The sequence below is a fragment of the Hippocampus zosterae genome, chromosome 1, assembly GCF_025434085.1.
Source record: "Hippocampus zosterae strain Florida chromosome 1, ASM2543408v3, whole genome shotgun sequence".
NCBI lineage: Eukaryota > Metazoa > Chordata > Actinopteri > Syngnathiformes > Syngnathidae > Hippocampus > Hippocampus zosterae.
In genome coordinates, this window is record NC_067451.1 from 12,414,185 (window position 1) to 12,432,225 (window position 18,041).

Below are 18,041 nucleotides of genomic sequence, written 5' to 3' on the forward strand. Positions count from 1 at the left end.
TGATAAATACTAGGGATCTCTGGCACCTCTTTCATTGCATCATATTAGAAGCTCTTTTCAACACGTTTCAGTACGTAATACCCCCTTTAAGATACCATTAATCCCATCACTCATCCTTTGCATTCATAACATCTTCTCTCGTCATGTCGCCGTGCCGCTATCTGTTGTCGATTCAGCATATACCAGCCTTAGCTGAGAAATACAGCAATGAAAAGACAAAGAGAGGTTATGAAGAAAAAAAAGAAAGAGAAACAGAGTTAAAAGTGGGGGGTTACATGGTTGGGTCGCTTCCTGTAGCTATAGCAACCACTGGTACGCTAGTCCAATCACCACGCCAAAGCCTGGTTGCTAGGGAGAGAAGCGAGTGCGGGAGGCAATGGGACTTCTCCCCAACGGCTCTCCACGATGCACGATACTTGACAGAGATTAATTCTCTGCTTATTCACGTCCAACATGACTGTACTGAAGGATTTTCACCCAATATCACCTCGCTTTTAGTCTTTAAATGTGTGCGTATATTAATGTTAAATTGTCAGTGTTTCTGAGCAAAAAATATCCTGATGTGTCAGACAATATGCACAACCTTCATCTCCGGATGCATTCGGAAGTGGTTCCACATTCCTTGCAATTTCATTTTTAATCTTTTACCTGTTTCTATTCATCCTTATTCACTATTTAATGAACCACTCATCAGCCCACAGACGTCCTCAGCATCCTGATTGGCTTGAAGAGACTCCAGTGAGCACTCATCTGTCTCCAGCCAAGGACCACTGCTAAGTAACTGCGCTTGAATTTCGCTTTGAGCCTCCACCGGCTGGCTTTGTTGACATCATCTTTGCCAATCCTTTTGGGCTACATTTGACAGTAATAGTATGAAAGCATCGACCAACAAATTCTTCCAGAGGAGACATATCCTCATTTTCCAGTGACCTATTGAATGCTGCCCCATCATGACCACATTCTGAACAGCATTACTTGCTTTGATAATTTGCCCCATTTGCCATTTTGGCCAAAATCTCAGTTGCTACTGTGTTTAGCATGTGATTTGTGTGATGCTATGAGGAGATTGTATTGTCTTAATTGCAACCACCTTTTGGCCAGGTATATTATGTGTCTCATGTATACTTTTTCAAAATGAAAGCAGCAGTGTGTCCACAGAGGCCTCGTGGTCACCCTATAACATTGTAAAGCAGAAACGGTAAAGCTGAGACACAAGAAGAGAGAGGGGAGGTGTCTGGACTATTTTAGGTTTGTAGCCTGGGCTGACTTGAGATGGGAATTTTAATTGCATCTGTTGGCAGCAGATAAATACCCAATCACCCAGACCCCCCGTTGGCGTCTAATCAGTGTAGTTCTAATGACCACAGCTGGTGACACCAGACTGCGTTAACCTCCAGTCACTAGGCCCATGATCTCTCACAAGTTCTTGGTTTGCCAGAAACAAGAAACTTGACGTCAAAAGGCTCGTCTTGGCTTCTCTGCATCAGCAATCCACTCAGGGATTGAGCAGAAATTGAGCAGAATGCATTTAATTAAGTCTTTGATGGATTTAAAATGTTGCTAAATTAATTTTGGAAGCCAATCATGGCTCAATCTGATTATGTGTGGTAATATAGTATAATATATATTCATCTCTTCAAAGGGTCTTATTGTGTATATATTCATCGGGTAGCCACAAAGTCATTCAATAGCTATGAGGTGTTCGCAGGACAGTGAAACAGACCAGAAAGGTCTCACTTATTTTTTATTTTTTATTGTTTCATTTGACTGCTAATTTTATGGGTGTATGTTGCTCCCTTGTGCTGCTGGTTGTGCAGCTTGAACCAAAGCCTTTCTTCCTTGAGCCAACTCAAGCCATGACTCTGCAGGGGCAGAAACTTTAGGTTCTGATCCAACTCCACCCACACTTCTGACAGCAAAAACATGGAAGGACTTGGACGTTTTGCTTTTGGGTCAAGAATGAATTTTGACTTTCTGAAATCAAACTTTTTGATAGTTGTTGGAGAATAGTGCTTTTACTGTGTATTTGAACATGCAGTGGTCTGTGGAATTAAAATGCTGCTATACTCCAAGGATACACTCAAATACATGTCTTAAAGTAGTCGTGGCATCCTGTTACAAACAGATGTTTACAAACCCCAAATTACCTCCTCGTGTTCTCTTCAGCTTTTAATTATGAAGGTTCTTTCCAATAAAATTTTGCCAGTTATTTTCATCTTGCGTCCATCAGTCAAACTCAGCAGCAAAATGTAGCTCTAGTGCTGTTCATTTTCTCACACCAAGATAGTAATTGAAAAATTGTTGACATAAGATTAATAAAACAAAGCAGGGCTGCAACTAATCATCATTTTGATCATGGATTAATCTGTTTTGTCAAAAATAGTGATGAATATCTTAAAAATCAATTCATTGAATGTGCCATTCCTAACGCCGTCTTTATTACACCGCGGAACAGCTATGTAGGGGTCTCACACACCGACGTGTACTACAGGGACGTGCGGTCAGGGGAGGCAGGTGCGGCAGAGCCGCACCTCTGAATGTGCATTGCATTGCGCAATCATCACAAACTGGGTTGATACATGCAACTGGCACGTGCTGGTTGCCGTACATCTATCTGCACGTCGCTAATATAACGTTTGCAGATACATTTATTTGACCTGCTTTTCCTAAGTCTGGCTAATGTTTTTAAACCATTAAAGTTTAATGTTTTTTAGTGATATATTTAGATTTGCTGATGGGAAATAAAACCGCAGTGAAAAGGCACAGGTTGCGGCAGATCGTTCTCTGCCGCCATTAAGAGGGTGTACGTGAGCAAACAGGTACGTTGCGCTGTTCTTCTGCTCAGAGGCGCCAGGCGAGTCAAGTGCGATCCTTTTTTAAATTTGCTCCGTCGGACAGCCAAAATGGAAGAAGAGGATTATATATTGAAGCTTAAAAACTTCTCAAAACTGGACTTTCAGTCAAAAGTGGACGTGATTAACACAGGTAGACCAACGCCGGAGCGAAAAGGTTTGCTTCAAACTACGGGATAGCCCGGACAACTTTTCAAACGGAGTGGTACAGCCGAAAAGAATGGTGATGTGGCTGTCCTTCGAAAACCCGTCTTTAGTGTTTTCCCTGCCTTTTGTTCTCAACTTGTGACAATGTCTGGACTAACACGGGATATTGTGACATTAAAAGCGCAAGGATCGATTTGGCATTGAACGAACAGCGGAGGCTCAACGTTAGCATCCGCAATGCCAAGTTAAGGGAAAACCGAGAGATTGTGAAAGACCTCATTCATGCAACCTGCTTTTTTCGCTAAACGGGAGTTGGCATTTCATGGTCACGACGAGAGGGCAAGCTCTTCTAATCGTGGCGATTATGTAGAACTATTACATGCTTCTGCTGAGAAAGATGAGAGGTTAGCTAGTCATTTGGACTCATCCACTGTGTTTTCTTGCTTGTCCAATAGAACGATATAATTGAAGCGTTCGGTGATGTGATAATAAATGATCTAAAAATCAATGCTGCCCCATTTATTGCCATAGAGTTGGACGAGACTACGGATATCACAAACAAAGCACAGATCTGTTATTATGCGCTATGTAGCCAAAAGTGAAGTGGACTGTGGTGATGGAAGCATTTTTAGGATTTGATGACATAAGTGATGATAGGCGAGCCCCTGCTGTAGCTGCGTATGTCTTGGAAGTGTTGGAGAAAACAGCTGTGTTAAAAAACTAGTAGCGCAAACATATGATCCCGATCGCTGGGACAATGATACTCAAATGATGGTCACTGGATATGATCGATGGCTGTCAAAAGCATCGACATGCTTTTTAATGATGGCATACGAGGGAATTTTCAGTGAAACTGATGCACTTTTTAGAGTGCTGCAAAACAAAGTAATGGACATTGGATATTGTTGTGCGCGAACCCACGATACCATCCGAGTTGTTGAACGCATGAGACGGGACTTTAACACACTGTATGAGCGATTTGAGCAGAAATGCAGCACACTTGGCCGAAACAACAGTTGAAGAAATCAGTCGGTCAGAGGAGCGAAAACAAATGTTCGACAAGATTATGGACAACATCAGTGTTTAGATGAAAGCTAGGTTTGATCATTTTGTGAGCTAGCTTTCCTCGGTTTGGTCGACTGTACAAAATTTAATGAGATGTCACAACATTTTGATGACACCAAACTGCAGACCCTGTCAAAATCTTATAACAAAATAGATTAGTCTAAGAAAAGTACAATAGAATATTGAACCCTGGAGAACCCACGGGGTCAAATTTTGGATATGAAATAACCAGTAGCCAATTGAATATGCTACTGTTTTTGGTTGATATATTTGTAAATCTGACACTAAAGGAGTCGGTGCCTCACCAACCATGAACCTCACCGCACGCCACTGGTGTACTCATTCATTCATTCATCTTACAAGCCGCTTGATCCTCACTAGGGTCGCGGGGGGTGCTGGAGCCTATCCCAGCTGTCTTCGGGCAGTAGGCGGGGGACACCCTGAATCGGTTGCCAGCCAATTGCAGGGCACACAGAAACGAACAACCATTTGCACTCACACTCACACCTAGGGACAATTTAGAGTGTTCAATCAGCCTGCCACGCATGTTTTTGGAATGTGGGAGGAAACTGGAACACCCGGAGAAAACCCACGCAGGCCCGGGGAGAACATGCAAACTCCACACAGGGAGGCCGGAGCTGGAATCGAACCCGGTACCTCTGCACTGTGAAGCCGACGTGCTAACCACTGGACTACCGGGCCGCCCCCACTGGTGTACTATCAGGTCCTTTTCAACGTCCTTTGCATGCTTCAAACTCCTGCATGGACCCGCAACTGCCAGTTTCTGAACTGTGCCAAGTTGCATGCGTCTGTGAAAACAAACAGTGCTTGCCTGCCCCTTCGCACAGTTTTGACGATGCTTTGCATCAGACTCGTTCTGGGCCTGAATATAGAGCCCTCAGTGTGCAGCTGTTTTCAATGGAACTGCAACCGGAACCATAAAAACAAATCCCTCGTGGGTAAAACCTGGTATTATGAGTGCCCCCAAAACCGAAAATCCTTGAACGAGCATTCTGACTTTGTCAAGAGCATTCTTGATCAAACACAGGAAAATGTGATATCTTCACTTGAGTGTTGTTCAAATAGAATCATCTCATTTTAGCATTTCCATTCAATAATCAATCCAAAGCTGCGCCCACAAATGCGCCACCAGCCTGATACCCACAACATAATTTAGATGGGGACATGTCTCTACGGTAACCATGGAAAGTTTCTGTTTCCTCTGGTAGCAAAGGACGAGGAAACTCCTTTATAATGCCTCAGCCAATCAATGGAGTAAACATTGTGATTAACCGGAGAAGATCGGACCTTGCAGTCCAGTTTCACCAGATGCCGCGAGCCAGCTGTGAGTTGGTCAGGCGTCCCGTATGCTAATGAACCGCATGATGCAAAGTGTGAATATTCGATCATTTGACAGTCTGCATAACACACTGGAAAACAGAAGGGAGGGAAATGTCTTTAAAACATTTCAAGACACTTTTTTTTGCCTATTTCCCTTTTCCACTTCTGTATCAGATAGCATGTGATTAAGATTTTGCTAGGTGCCCTAGTTAGAGGGAATCAAAATGTGGTGGGGACATTTTGAAGGCAGCGGTTGTGAAAATGTCGATCACACACATTTTTGTGAGCTACTTTCCCGTTTTTCCACTTTCTACCCTTCTACTGTACTTTTCCAGCCACCTCCCCCTCGATGCCAATGACCTGTCACAATGATAAAAATCCATTATCACATCTCACCATACACATTGTCACATTTCATCAACCAGCCTCTGCATATGCACTCTGCCAGAGCGTCAAAGATGGATTTATGTGTTTCCAACCTTCTGCAGCTGCTCGGACAGTTTTCTTCCTAAGTGAGGGTATATTGATCTTTTATTGCACCATTAAGTCATAACACTCCTCTCATAAACAGTTTGAGATTAAATGAGCCCCTTTGAGGGATTTTACTGTTGTGTGTGTGTTTTTGTGTAAGCTCAGGGCTCTATTTTTGTGCGCAATGCAAGTCTAGCACAAAGCTGGAATCGCGGTGGCGTTTTGTGGGCTGTCTTGAAAAAAAATTCAGTTTGTCTCTCATTTTACCAACTTGCGTAGTCTCCTCCAGAACTGTGCTCCAGTTCACCAGAAGCATTTCTGTGTTTGTAATGCTCACAATCGGAAAGACTAATAGTTGGAAACAACCATTTTATTTTGTATCGTATCATAATAAATATGTATCATAAGAGACAGTCTTGTCATATGACAGTCTGGATTTCATATACGTCACATGTGATCTTCGTCAGTGCCACGTGTAACATTTTTTTTTCACCCTAGTATGAGGGTGCACCATCTATCAACTCCTTTTGTTGGTTAACCACAGAAACTGGAAGAAACCAGACACCAGTTACCATTCTGACCACTGTTCTGCAAAACAGGCCTTTTTGCTGTCCTGTTAACCCCAATGGAATTCATTCACAGCTCTATGGCAAAATCCTGAAGGCCAAAGTCTTCTTCGGGTACACCATTTCGAGACAACGCCCGCTTGGCACACAAGCATACACATCCACACAAGCAAAGCAGTCTTCCTCGTGTCATTTTTTAGTTGAGGAGAAAGGTGTGGGGTATGGGGCTTTGTCAGGTTCTTCACAAGCTGTAGCCGTGCACAGTGACTTTTCCGTTATATTTCCTCAAGAGCACATTTGGTTGAGAGAAAACCTCTCACAGCCAATTTTCAAGACAAACACATGCATGAGAAGCACAAAGGTGGATAAAAAGGATGGTCCATTCACAAAGGACCATGTTTTGCAACAATGTCGAAAATAAATTTGACATTCTATAGCGATAGGCAAAAACGAATGGTCATTAGAAAAATCAATCCATCTATTTTTTGAACCGCTCATGTTTGCTCTAAACTAAAAGTTATTCTTTTATGAATTAATGTTATACCAGTGGTGGACGTTGCCTGAATGAGTTGATACATCACTTTTAAAAGTGCACGGGACTTCACAGGGAAATGCGGCAGCTTTAGAAAACGAAAGAAAATCGTTTTCAGCCATGACAAAATAAAAATGGATTGCTTGAGAAAGGAGATCCGGGGAAGGTGGAAACTTGAAAAAGATTTTCCCACAATGTTGGTATCTTAATATGAACAAGATCTGTGTACGTAACGCCTGAAGCCATTATTGAGGTTCATGAACATACTGTGATTGGTCAGAAATTCGGAACGATTGCTCTTCGTTTTTAAATGTATTCATTCATTCATTCATTCATTCATCTTCCGAGCCGCTTGATCCTCACTAGGGTCGCGGGGGGTGCTGGAGCCTATCCCAGCTGTCTCCGGGCAGTAGGCGGGGGACACCCTGAATCGGTTGCCAGCCAATCGCAGGGCACACAGAAACGAACAACCATTCACACTCACACTCACACCTAGGGACAATTTAGAGTGTTCAATCAGCCTGCCACGCACGTTTTTGGAATGTGGGAGGAAACCGGAGCACCCGGAGAAAACCCACGCAGGCCCGGGGAGAACATGCAAACTCCACACAGGGAGGCCGGAGCTGGAATCGAACCCGGTACCTCTGCACTGTGAAGCCGACGTGCTAACCACTGGACTGTAGAGTATGTTAAAATGAGAAGCTGCAGTAGTAATGTAAAGTTAACTTGGTACACCTGTGATTTTAAAAAATTTTTGTGGAACCTTATAATGTACCTCATGATCATACTTTTCCATTCATTTTTTCCAGTGTGTAACTGTGATCTGGCGAGGTCAGGTTTCTTCCAGAAGAAGGGCGAGTACATCTGCACAGCAGACTACCAGCGACTGTATGGCACACGGTGCGACCGTTGCGACAACTTCATCACAGGGGAGGTGGTCTCCGCTCTGGGACGGACTTACCACCCCAAGTGCTTTGTCTGCAGCGTCTGCAGGTACATGTGCACATACTCGCCATCACCCAAGATCGCATTTGCGACCGTCGATTGACAAAAGCCTATGGAATGTGTCCTCATTCCTCACCTCCTATCCCGTGATGCCGCCAGTATGAATATTTTAAGACGAGTGGGGATCGGAATAGCCAAAGCTATTGAGGCAAATTGGTATTCTCATCTACAATCATCTTATTTCTACAATCTTAAATTTGTGCAGAGGTATGAAGATTGTTTTGCCTTGTCAGCTGGACACTACAATGTTTCAGCGGTAGGCTATAGTCCAGCGTCAGCAGCCGACAGGGGAGTCGTAAGTCGCTAAATTGGCTGATTGCAAGACGGGAGACCAGAAACATGATTAGTTCACTTCAAGCTTTGAATGCTGATGCAGACTGGCCGACGAGTCAAGTAATGGGTTCAACCTCTTGTATGTGGTGGTCGTAATGTAACAGTATGGTCTAAATTTGAATGCCTTTGAGAACAAATACTAAGCTTCCCTAGTTGTGCGAAACTTTACATTTTGAACTGGTGTTATGATGATGGAGCGCATGTGACCAACAGAATAAGATTGAGTTCAATGTTTCCTTGACCTGGCACCCCCATATGAAATGATGCTGCTGGTCAATATTGTATTTAAGATAAAGATGTTACTTCTCTCAGGTATATTTAATGAAAAATCAGCAACCGTGATTTCCTGTCGTTGAACCACATTTCCAAAAGCATTTCAGAAAAAGTAGTCCATCACGAACATCTTTCTGAACAAACCAGAGTTACCGTTCCATCTTTCCATGTCAATGTTTGACATTCCTTCTCATCCTGCGTGAAAAGTTACAACTTGAACCGACACCATGTGTTCAGAGGCCATCAGAGGAGCAGTCACGTCTGTGTATTTGGAGCATACCGGACGAGACAGCAAGAATCCACAGGGCGGGTCTCATCTTCCCTGCTGTCTGCTCTTTGTAACATTGCTCGCAGTCCTTTTCTTGACCTCTTCTTTTCTTGGCACTCTCCCCCTTGTGGTAGAGCGATGAATATATAGTAGCTGCAGTTTTTTTTCGAGCCTAATTGTTACTGTGTTTTCATTGCCTGTATCCTGATATTCAACCTTTCAACAATGAACTGGTAAACTATACTTAGTGTGCTTGAATTCAATTTGTCAGCAGGAATTGGGTCCAATTCTGCATGTTCTTGTTGATTAGTTTTCAGCTGAGCCAACGTGTGGTTTTCATCCCTACAAAACAGATTCAGCACTAACCCAGGAAGAAGCCATTATGTTTATATCATCTAGATCAGGGGTGCCCATTAGGTAGATCCTGATCTACCGGTAGATCTAAGACAGGTCCCAAGTAGATCCGAGTAGTGTCGAGAAGAAAAATAACAAACAACCATTTGTGTGTCTTTGTACATGTTAGTAATATATTTTTTGTGTTAATATACACTGCACACTAATCAGTCTCATTTTCACAAAAAAAAAATATTTAGAAAATAAAATAAAGCAGTAAATCTTTAATTTGTGTGTGTGTGTGCGTGCGCGCGCCGGTAAGGGTAGATCCCGTGAGGTTAGTTGATCAAAAAGTAGATCTTCGATCCAAAAAGTTTGGGCACCCCTGTTCTAGATTTTATAGGTCCACATACCTAGTTAACGGATTCCGTTGCATCTGTTTCCTTTTGTTTTTGTCCTCATTAGGGTTGCACATGAGGTGAAGTCACTCTCAGCTGAATCAGGGTGTAAGGCTGGGTACAACCTGGACTGGGTCGCCAGTCAAGCACAGAACACGAGACAGTAGACAAAAAAAAAAAAAAAACCATTGACACTCACATTTATGGATATGAACTGTACTGTTTAAAAACCTTTCAACTGACCTACGAAGCATGTTTTTACAGATGTAGAGTCGCAACAACATCTCAAAGGATGTTCCAACTGAGATTCGGACCCGGATTTCATGAGCGAGGCAGACGCGCTAGTCACTGTTCAGAATTCTTTTCACGATAATTTATCATAGTGACAACTTATTAACAGAATCTAAAATGGTTTTGACATTTTGTCCCACCTTAATTCGCCTGCATTATTAGTCCCAACCCTGATCCTGCCCTTTGCATTGTTACGGTTATCATCTCTCTTCTCTTTATCATCATCCACATCACATCGCCCTTCTCGGTCTTCCTACCAATGCCCGCCTCTGTGATTGTCATAATTTCCTCACCTCTAATGAAACCAGAAAGCAGGTTTCTGTGTAATGTTTTCATGGGCAGTGATCAAAAGGGTGCCTCTAAGTGAAGTGTTACCAGAAACAGCTTCACTTCAGTGGCTAGTTAAAAACATGCAACATGTTAACATCATAAAATGTTCAAGCACTGCTGACAAAGCTGCTCATTGCGAAGCCAAGGTAAAAAAAACAATTCACTCTTAAATTTCAGCCCTATAGTCTCAGACACACACACACACCCACACACACACACACACACACACACACACGCACCCACACACACCCACACACACACACACACACACACACACACACACACACGCATGCACACACACATTCACACACACACGCACGCATACACACACATTATTATACAAACACACACACACACACACAAGTATCAAATTAAAAATGCGTGAATATGACAAAAAAACAACAACAACGATCATCACGTGGAACATTAAATATCCTGTTTTTGTCGTGTAGGATATTGGTTGAATTATTTACAAATCCACCTCTTTTAGTTTTTATTCACATTTTACACAACGTCCTAATTTCATCTCAATTGGGGTTTGTAGTTTCAGTCAGCCTTGGAAGGGAGAGCAAAAGTGTATGCTCTGTTATTGGCAAGGTAATATGGGGACAGGTGCACCTAACAGAACCCAGGGCTGACACACACTGTTTTACATCCTCAATGTTTGTGAACCAAGGCAGGAGCAAATATGCCTCAGGGTCTTTCACAAACACAATGTGTGCTGCTCCTCTGCTGGTGACTCAGGGCCTTGACGCCATTTCCAGGCCTTAGTGGCAGAGCAAATGGATGATTGCTGTTTGTCTTTTTAAAAGACTTCTCTTAGCCCTTTAGCTCCCCATTAATTTTTACATACTCTCCAGTTATAGGTAAATCAATCAGTTACTTAGAAATTGAAGGCAAGCGTGTGTGTGTGGGTGTGTGTGTGTGTGTGTGTGTGCGTGTGTGTGTGTGTGTGTGTGTGTGTGTGCGTGTCTGCGCGTGTGTGTATATACACTCAGCTGTGTGTTTAAGATCATTTGTTGTTGTTCACATGAGCTATTCTCATTTTGTGAAACTAATTTTTTTGTTTTTGTGTCTTCCATATATATATATATATATATATATATGTATACTGTATACACACACACACACATGCACATACACACACACACGCAATGTATTTTTATTTTCATTATATTTTCATTATACCCCATTAAGGCTATATTATTCTAGCGTCTGCCAGCAATCCGTTGCTATTTCTTGGTATATTCTTAGATCCAGCACTTGAGCCACAATCATGCACTTACTAATGTTCAAATTCTGTCTGTTTTCACCTCCTCAGTAAACCCTTTCCCATCGGAGACAGAGTGACATTCAGTGGAAAGGACTGTGTGTGCCAGCACTGCTCTGGCTCACTGGCCAAGCCAAATGAACCTATCAAAATCCACGGGCCCAGTCGTAAGTCCAGCATCTGCCTTACTTTCTCTCTTCTGTTGAGAGCCGCGCGACACAGACTCTAATTTGATGTGTCCATTAGCCCACTTAGCACATTTAGCTAATCAAGTTTCTGTCAGATCAATGTGCCCAGAGAAAATGATGCAGTTTAACGCACTCATCATTCGTTGCTGCCAACACTAAACATCAAGAGGAACTCGATGTCTGTTCCTGGCATGGGAAGCATGATCATATACAGTATATTTCATCTGACTTTCAAAATGTTGAAGTTCTGAACTATAGGACAACATTGCGATTCCTCTGCAACATTTCTGACCAAAGCTCCCTCAGCTACCTGTGTCAAATGTGCATTCTGCTTTTCAACTTGAGATCGCTCCGGAGGAACAAAAGAGATTTCAGGCCATCATCACACAAATTTATCATTACTCAGGAGAAAACTGGAACTGAAAACAATTCCGGATGAGATGAGAAATAAAGTATTGTCTTTTAATGATCCGTCGCTGTCACCACTGAATGACAGTTTCAATACATTCGGCAGCAGCAAACACACTGGAAGTGCAGCAGTTTTTCACCACAAAGTGCTGTTTGTCTTGGCTGAGAGTTTGCCGAGGGAAGTGGTCACTTTGCTAGCGTGCATACTTCTCCCATGCCTAAAAAATTGCCCTGAAGCAAAAAGGGACTTTTCCTTAGTCGTATAGACTGATACTCATACAGATTATTTTTTTTTCTTGTGTTTAAAAAAAACTGCATGGGAATTGGATCTTGAAAAACTAATTTCAATCACAATTTTGCAAGGAAAAAAATTCAGATAATTTTTCTAAAGCGTTGAGCTCTTGTGTGCCCCCCCCCCTCCCCGACCTCACCCCCAAACCAGAAGTGACTACCAATACTGAAGCGTGAGAGTCAACATGGTGCTATTGGGCTAATCTGACAAATAACTGTGATTTCGAAATTGTGTCCTTGTCATTTTTATTGTTGCAAATGCCTTTCAAGACACCCCAGACAACCATGTACCTGTTTGTGTCCAACAATAGCTCCAGCTTGATGCCACAATCACAAAGTGTCAGATACACATAAGCATTTGCACTCTTACTGATTAAACAGTTTATTATGATTCATTATAATAAACTGTCATTCAAATTCATTCATTTATTATGATACCATTTCATTTATGATTGCAGGCCATGTCAGCACACCACACACAGGCTAATCGGCCAGGATAATACTTTAAGAGACAGACAATCTGAATTTGATTGAAAGGGACTCACATTCCACCTTATCAGTATGTGTTTGGTCTTGAAGGAAATACAATTACACTTTGACGGGATACCTCCCACTGGTTGTGCTTCTGTCTCCTCTTTTTCCCTCCGTATCTTATTTTCTTCTTTGTCTTCTGTTGCTCAATTCCCCACGCCCCTCCCCTCCTCTTCTGTTTTGTTCTTGCTCTTTTTGTCCAGACTGTGCCGGATGTAGAGCAGAGATCAAGCAAGGTCAGTCTCTCTTGGCGCTGGAGAAGCAATGGCACATCAGCTGCTTTAGATGTCAAACGTGCAACATGGTCCTCACCGGAGAGTACATCAGCAAGTGAGCATGAAAAGATGAACAGAAACCATATTACTGCGGAGTGGGTCTCCAAGTTGAATCCCCCTAAGCCTTAGGGCCTAAGGTCATAAAAGTCCTTAAGAATGTAATAATTAACTCTGGGCAGGTGAGTTGCTATTTCTTTGATTATTCAGTGATTTGCAACTCATCAAGAAGTAAGTCGTGTATTTGTGAATGACATTACGATTCCATTGTTGCAACTTTTTTATTGGTGTGACTTAAGCCTGTCACATAATTGTGAATAGAAGAATGTGAAAGAAAAATCTACTGGGTAAGATCTTCAATTGAAGTGGGATTGTGAGTTTCTATATATTAATGTACTTGTACCATTTTTAATTGTCCTATAAATGTATATCTAGTGGAAAGGTTTTATAAGGGCAACCGTTTGACCCTACCGGATAGTTCCTGCTTTTATAATTATCTGGAAAAAAGTGGAAACAACAAATTAGGCATTCAGAGGTCCAAGAATGAATTGAAATTTGAGTTTGGAGATTTCTCTCGACCGTTTACTTTAACATTTTGGAGCCATGGAAGCTTTTTTGATGTGTTTCTCTGTCACAGGGATGGAGTGCCATACTGCGAGGCGGACTACCATGCCCAGTTTGGGGTGAAATGCGAGGGCTGCTGCAGATACATAAGTGGAAGGGTTCTGGAGGTGAGAATGGAGAACACTTTCAGCGGTGGCACAATTCTAACAGAGATTTCTCTGTGTTGATGACTGCAGTAATTGAGAAATCCTCAAATGGGAGACAACTGTGCTAACTGAGCATAATCAGCCTTATCGCAATTGAGCAGTCACATTTCATCCTCGGCTCTGTTTAAGCCCCGCTCTACTTGGGGAGTGTGCGACTTATGATTGGAGAGTGATAAACATTTTGACCTACTCAACTAAACCAAAACATCCACAATAGTTGAACATTCCACTCTATTTAGGGATGAAGCGGTTTCGGTCAACCAGATTTCATGGTTGACCGAAACCCGTGTAAAGTTTCAAATGATTTATAGTGTTTAGCCGTTTAATTTTTAGAAAAATATTGTAATTAAGTGATTTAGCATCTGTGAGTCTGGCATCACTGCAGACGCATTTTCAAGTGCTACAAAACATGACGGACAGCTGTCAAGTGACGGTGGTAGATTTTCACTTGCAAAAAGGCCTTGGCAAATGGAGTTCGGAATTCATGAACTTTTGTATGAATCAGGTTAAGGTTAACAAAAAAAAGAACAAGCGGCATGAGCAAAGTTGTTTAAAAACTTTTGAATGGAAAATTATGAGGGGGATTGGATTGTACTAATGAAAGACATTTAGCAGAGATTGATTAAATACCTTTGGATGGTTTCCTGGCATTGGGATGTAACACACACACACACACACATGCATGCACAGTGCCTTGTTGTCCCTGAGCTCCTTTGCTCATCAGAACGCTTGGTGTAAAATGCTTTGTTCCTCTCAGAGTTATTTATAGACACAGAGAAATGTCCGTCTTTATCAGTAAGTCTTTCACTCTCACCCTCTGTCTCCCTTTCCTGCTTATATCTGCGTCTCACTCAAGGAACGCTGGGCACGCATATTGCTTTCACCAGTCAGAGTTTGATGCTCCAGCGACAGGCTTTTTATGGACAATGCAATTAACTTCATGAGAGATGTATTGACGCATGGAGCTGATGTAGCTTACTGGATGACATGCCTCCATTTCCGATACTGCTCATCCTGTTCGGAGTCGTAGAAAGTTGCATCATTTGCCTTCTGAGTTCAGGCGAAAGGCATTCACACTCACATTCGCACTGCCAATGAGTGGAAACTGAACTGCTGTCTGTTTGGAGTCAATGTTGATGTTTGAACTTGCCGGCGTGGTCTCCAGGAGCACAAAGCTCAATGTCGTTACTCAAATGCATTGCCACAGTAGAGAATCTCAAGAGGTGGCATCTTCCGTTGCTTCGTTTCACCACCTTCGCTTCACTTCGATTCCTACTTTTGCAGAATATCATTCATCCATCCATCCACGATGACACTTTATCATCAGGGCAGTCAGAATTCCAGTTTAACCCTTTCAAACATCCTGTAACCTGGTAAGGTGATAGGATGTCCGCTGTAGTTACCGCTGTCCCTGAAAGGGTTAATGTCAAGAGCAGATGCCTCCGACAATGCAGCCCTTACTCCAGCTGTTGTACGAATAACATACCACATGACCACCGACACTAAGCTCTCTGTTCTTGGAAGTCACGAGACAAATATTCATTCGTCTTCTTCTTCTTGAATATACCACAGTTATTACAGACAGGCAATTTCCTGCAAGTCACATAGAATGTGTTTGGTTAAAAACAGAAAACGTATCTGCAGGTGTCAGCATCTAAAGTCGATGGTGTTAACAGCATGCAATATACCTGCTCGGTCTCAGTGAATTAAGATGAAACAGCTCAGGCCTCTTTGGCACATTGCATACATGTCGGCAGAGTGTCTATAAATAGCAATTCCCCGATGGTGTGTCAGAAAGGTAGAGTTGATGGTTTGGGGGCACGCCTTCGACGTCAGCTCCATTGAGACGCATGGGTGAGAACTCTGCGTTGAGGACGAGCTGGATTCAATGGAATGGTGTTGGGTTCAATGCGGTGACACGCTTGTGTCCTTCACTTGCATAGTCACATTCTTCTTTCCTGATCTATGACAAACACACACACACACACACACACACACACACACACACACACACACACACACACACACAGAGTGTATTGTCCACACTCACTTCTAACACATCTCATATCGACAAACCCGCGGGGATATCTGCTAATTTTGTCAGGGACTGACTGGAGTTGGCTTGCATGTGATTTGAACAAATACACACGATCTGCGAGGATGTCTCAGTGAACTGTGAGGCCATTGTGACCATGTGTTAAACAGATTACATATTTAGCAGACTTTCAAAGAGAATTTTTTAACCATTTAACTACAGTTCCCAGCTGTCTTCATAAAACGCGTCTGAAAAACACAAGCACACACACACAAAAAAAACCCAAAACTGATGGCATTATATTTTCACTCGTACTTCATGACAAGTTTTACACTTTTTCACGACTGCAGTACATCCATGTATTTGGCAGACACATCATCAAAGACAAATACTCCTGCACCAGGTATACAACTTGCCAAGTATATATGCGGCCTGTCAAAAGCTAACATTTGTAGCACTGCTAGCTAAGGCAAATCTATGCTATCTTTGTTAGTTTGTGGAACATTTGGCTATAAGTGACAGTAGTTTGGTGGCAGGCTGGAAAATGCAATGGAAATTTTCAGAAATAGGACGATGAACGATTTACTTGGTTGTTTAATTTGACTCTTGATCTGTGCATGGGCAGGCCCTCCAAAGACACAATTATTTGCGTGCAAGCAATTAAAAAGGCACGTTTCCATAACGTGCCCCCTTCAAAGTGGTGAATTGAGGTTAAATCTCGTGGGAATGTTTGTTCTTCTTTCCTCATTAAGGCTGGGGGGAAGCACTACCATCCAACCTGTGCCCGCTGTGTTCGCTGCAACCTGATGTTCAAAGAGGGAGAGGAAATGTATCTGACAGGTGAGCTATGACGCGCACACCCACACACACACACACACACACACACACACACACTACTCTGGCATGTGCAAACAAACTCATTAATATGTAAAATCTCCGCTCTCGAGCTGATCTCTGTCCTTCACTCTTGCTCAGGGTGTGAGGTGTGGCACCCATTATGCAAGCAAGCAGCGAGAGCAGAGAGGAGGCTCAGGGTGAGCTGGATACTCAGGGTTCTATTTGTTGGGTTAACAAATGTGTTCAAATGCCGAGTTCTCAATACTACGTACTTGTTTTTTGTTTTTTTGGGGTGTGGTGGTACCTCACAGCACAGACGCCTGTCAGAGACCTCCATCTCTCCTCCAGGCTCATCCATTGGCTCTCCCAATCGGGTTATATGTGTAAGTAGCCACTTGTCTTTGCATCTGGTAGTCCCTCCTGCTACCATCAGCACAGAGACAGCCCTTAAATTAGAACACGCACAAAAGGACTAAAAGACTATTCCGTGAATTGAGTGCTAAGGACCAACCTGAGGGCTGCTCACTCCCATGGCCTATTCCCTTCCTTTGCTCCTGTATGTCACAAATTGCAGTTTCTTTTTGTCGTACTGTACAAACAACACAACAAGAAACTAACTTACCTGCATGCATGTGTGTCTTGCTATCCTTCCTTCAATGTTTTGTATCCATAAAGGTTTATGGTTACAATATTGATCGGTGTCATAAGCGGAGTCTTTGCATCTCCTCTGCACAGCGGTCGTGTGTACCCACTCAGCTCATCATTTTTGGATTAGTTCTTGCTGCAAGTAGAGTACTAATAGCTAACCGGCCAGAGTTCCAAACGTATCCAGTGAAAATTGTATTGTTGCCATAAACCCAGGAGTGCCTTTGTTGTGCTTGGTACAGCTTTGCTCATGACTGTCTACACCACTCGACATTTTCTACGTTTGCTCTGTTTTCTTGTTGCCCTTAATCTTTTCTCTAATCCTTAATGACTCTTTTTCATTGGTACATTTGGACTACGGGTATCTCTCCAAAGTATATTTGGTGATACTATAATGTATTTTTTCTGTAGTACTACGGTGACACCAACTACCATTGACAAATTCTCCTGTTTTACATACTTGGCCAATAAAGATGATTCTGATTCTGCCCATCAGCCACAGAGCCGAGACTTGTTCTCCTCCGTTGTTGTTTGGATGGGTTTCTTCGGTTTCCTGCAACTAGTACGGCAATACTGCGTTGAAGTGGAA

General features: G+C 42.6%; 1 protein-coding gene across 6 annotated transcripts in view; it reads left to right on the forward strand.

Annotated features, from left to right (window-relative positions):
- ablim3 (actin binding LIM protein family, member 3) overlaps positions 1 to 18,041 on the forward strand; it is an 89,394-nt gene that overhangs the window by 22,837 nt on the left and 48,516 nt on the right. For 4 of the 6 annotated variants that reach the window (XR_007961347.1, XM_052057845.1, XM_052057807.1 and 1 more), the window contains exons 3-8: positions 7,784 to 7,967; positions 11,527 to 11,642; positions 13,097 to 13,223; positions 13,803 to 13,896; positions 16,723 to 16,810; positions 16,946 to 17,190. Coding sequence is in view for 5 of the 6 variants with exons in the window: in XM_052057845.1 (XP_051913805.1) it covers positions 7,784 to 7,967; positions 11,527 to 11,642; positions 13,097 to 13,223; positions 13,803 to 13,896; positions 16,723 to 16,810; positions 16,946 to 17,190 (854 nt within the window). In the remaining variant the exon portion in view is untranslated. The remainder of the gene's footprint in view (positions 1 to 7,783; positions 7,968 to 11,526; positions 11,643 to 13,096; positions 13,224 to 13,802; positions 13,897 to 16,722; positions 16,811 to 16,945; positions 17,191 to 18,041) is intronic. The other 2 variants (XM_052057821.1, XM_052057836.1) reach the window with 1 other exon arrangement.